Here is a 3,374-nt window from a genome sequence, read left to right on the forward strand (position 1 = left end):
GCTTGGTTTGTACCAAAGACGGCATTTTTAAAGCACACGTTTTCTGTCGAGACAAGGTAACAAAATACCTTCAGTGAAGTTACGTACAAGACATAGCCAGAGGATCTCAAATTATGGCATGAAAGTACAATCCAGGTCCATACACATACCCATGTTTCACGCCTGTGTAAACTTTTGACGAAAAGTGTGTCTATAGGTGACCTTGTGCTAGATCCGAATGTATCATGCAGAGGCGACTGGCCTCGGAAATCCGACGTTTTGAACAGTGTCAACCTACTTCGTCCAGAAAACAACGAATATCTATCCCTGGCCCAAACCTATTATTTTACACGCTGCGTGCAGCGGAACTGTCTGCTAGAATCCTGAAAGAACTCCTCTAGATATGTACAGTATGAAGGTGACGACTCACCAAGCGCAACACCTTTCCATATTTTTAATACCCATTCGATCATGCGGAATTAGTGTAGACAACACAGAGACAATTTGACTGTGCATCTTACCTTGAATGCTTAGCATCTGACCGAGCTTGAGAGCGGCACCGCGCATACGACAGAGAGTATCCACGATACGTTCCAAATTAGCATCCGTAAGGAATGGGTTGTTGATCTCGCCAGCTAAAGTGGGTGAGTCTGTAAACATTCAACACAAATACAACCAATATACACATACCACCATAACCAATTTTCCTCTTTGTCCATTCGGTGGCTGCGCCAAGACCCAGTCCGATAGCCAGATCTGAAAAATAGTACATCTAACAGAGTGACTTACTTCCGAATCCAGCAATCCGACCAATACGAGAAGAGGGGACACGCCGCGCTTTAGCCGAACTCAGTTGCTGAAATGAGAGTTTAGTTGCGCAAAAGTGACCGGTTACCCGGGAGGCCGTGGGTGTTTCAATGGTTTCACTCATAGGACGCGGAGTGGGTATAGTGGCCGTAGGATTTCTCACTGTGTTTGACATAGTAAGGTTGGATAATTTGGGGTCAACGGATAAGGGTGGGATTGCAGATGACTCATCAAAATCTGTTTTCCCGGATGGTACTTGACTGTTGACTGGCAAGTCAGGGTCAGGAATGCATCCGGAAGAGGAACGACATGACTGCAGTAGTCTTCGCAAAAGGATCACATTTTGTTTGCCCATCAGTTGAGCTCTGTCCAATAAATAGACGCAAAGCTTATATACGTCAGAAGGAGATATTGTAAACTGGCTGGAACCAAGCTCGCGCAGACTCTCGCGAACAGTAGAGTGCTGCCAATAATAAGCTGTCTCATTCATCTGATCCTTGACGGAAGCACGCAAAATCATCCTGAGTCCTCCAAAGACCCCTGATGCGTCACGAAGACGGTTCTGCATGAGTTATTTGGCCTGATAAATTTGGCAACGGTTCAGTGAACTTCAGGATCCTCACAGTAAGGCCAAACGACCCTATAATACAATGGTACAGTTGTCTATTATGTCAAACCGAAACCGAGTTAGAAGCTGTTGAGCTAAACCGTGTGCTATATAAAAACAATACCACCCATAAATGTGAAACCACCGACTTCGTCACGTCAAGTCTTCACATATCACCTATGCAAGCATCAAAAACCAGAAAGCGAATAACTACGCATAACACCTGACGTGCATGAAGAGTGGATGAACCAGAACACGTTCAGCTGTTGCACCCTTTCGGTGCCTAGCTGCCATGCCAACGGAAGAAGGCACGAGGGGTGAGATACAGCCAGGCCACCCAAGTCTGGATAGGAGTAGTCAAGATGATGAGGTTGTCTTCAAACCACGGACCTTCTGGTCCGTAAGTTGGCGTCTTAACCACTGAATCATCTCGATCTGATGAACTAGAACACCAAAAGGTAAAGTACAAAGCTCTTACTATGAAACGGTAGACCATTCCAACGGTACAGTAGTCCTTGCGAACAAAGGTTAATCACAGGGAACAGCCCGACCAGTCTCGATTAAAGGCGGTCTCTCAAGGGGGATATCTTCTGTCCAGCATGCGAGGGAATAATGGTTTTGGCGACAATACAGTGATTCACTGATGGTGAATCTTCTTTATCGGGCCCACAATATTACAAATATCCCTTTATGAAGACAAGCTTTCTGGTCTATGTACGCTGCCGCAATACAGGAGTCAGAAAAACTACGTTAGAAAACCACTACCTTAAACTAGAATCGCACCATAGGCCCTCACGTGAGTCCAAACTTATGTACAACCTAAAAGTAGACCGTATAACTCCACTACGGATGCTCCTTCCAGGGAGGGACAACTCGAGCATCGAGGCTGTCTACAACTATGCTAATTCCACAATGATATTAGACATTTGCCGGATGACGTAAGTGGTGTGCCTGGTGTGGCACCACCAAGCGATACCATAATGTGGGCTTCGGTATTATAACGATATTCACAGGTTGAATTAAATTTTACCTGCCCACTTCTGGAGCCATCACTCTCGGAAGAGACCGACCATCAAAAAGTCACACGAATTAGTCTATGAAACGTAATCAGGTAGTGATCCTTACTGAGAGATGGCCTTTCAGGAGTCATCAGGTTTAAAGTTGAGACTGTATTCGTAATGCGGAAAGAATACTGACGAAGTGGAATGGAACACCTCGACGGTGATCCTCATATTCAAAAAAGGTGCAAGAACTTCGTGCGAAAACCAACGGGGCGTCAGTCTAGTGACCTTAACTTCCAAGATGCTCTCTGGTTGATCCATCAATGGGAGCTAGATTCACAATAAGGATAGGTTACAACTTGACCGGGGTTGCATCGATCGTATCTTCACCTTGCGACAAGTGTCAGAGCTGCGCCGCCCCGTTCGACCGCTAACAAGGAACGTCGTTCTCGACCTCGAAAATACTTTTACCTCCGTTGGTCTTTGAAAACTGTGACAGTGTCTGGGACTGAAGAATGTCCCTTCCAAATCCCTCCTGGGGCACGTCTACACCAAATTCTCTCCTGAATTCACCTCATCTAATGGTACTAGGAAAGGGGGTCACCTGTTCCGCTTCCTCCTTAACTCCTTTATCGATTTTCTTCTGCGGTCTTGAAACCTCGGGTAACAAAATAGTACCAGAGCATTCGCTCACGGACATTGAGTACGCCGACACTAATACTCTATCCTTTGAAATTGCAAATATTTTTAATAACGAAAATAACTGTGCCACACAGTTCGATATGTGCTCCGCACGCGTGGTACTGCAGTGGGGTCAAACCCAAATCTCATGCTGGCAAATGAAACAATCGATGTGTTCAATACGTTTGCCTATCTTGGAAGCTCCACTGATCCCAGAGGACTTGCGAAAAACGAGATCATTTCCTTAATTGAGTCTACAACAAGACGACCATGGAGCTGACCCGCAATAACGCCAAGTC

General features: G+C 45.7%; 2 protein-coding genes across 2 annotated transcripts in view; one reads left to right on the forward strand and one right to left on the reverse strand.

Moving 5' to 3' along the window:
• T265_12988 (hypothetical protein) overlaps positions 1 to 1,817 on the forward strand; it is a gene marked incomplete at both ends in the record, with an annotated part of 7,678 nt that extends 5,861 nt beyond the window's left edge. The window contains one exon of the mRNA XM_009166602.1: positions 1,681 to 1,817. Coding sequence (XP_009164866.1) covers positions 1,681 to 1,817 — 137 coding nt within the window. The remainder of the gene's footprint in view (positions 1 to 1,680) is intronic.
• The window catches only part of T265_02364 (hypothetical protein), a gene marked incomplete at both ends in the record, with an annotated part of 31,857 nt that extends 28,763 nt beyond the window's left edge, over positions 1 to 3,094 (reverse strand). The window contains 4 exons of the mRNA XM_009166578.1: positions 501 to 629; positions 670 to 735; positions 769 to 1,348; positions 2,999 to 3,094. Of these exons, the coding sequence (XP_009164842.1) occupies positions 501 to 629; positions 670 to 735; positions 769 to 1,348; positions 2,999 to 3,094 (871 nt within the window). The remainder of the gene's footprint in view (positions 1 to 500; positions 630 to 669; positions 736 to 768; positions 1,349 to 2,998) is intronic.
• Between the last annotated feature and the right edge of the window lie 280 nt (positions 3,095 to 3,374).

Source organism: Opisthorchis viverrini (genome assembly GCF_000715545.1).
Source record: "Opisthorchis viverrini unplaced genomic scaffold opera_v5_28, whole genome shotgun sequence".
Taxonomy (NCBI): domain Eukaryota; kingdom Metazoa; phylum Platyhelminthes; class Trematoda; order Opisthorchiida; family Opisthorchiidae; genus Opisthorchis; species Opisthorchis viverrini.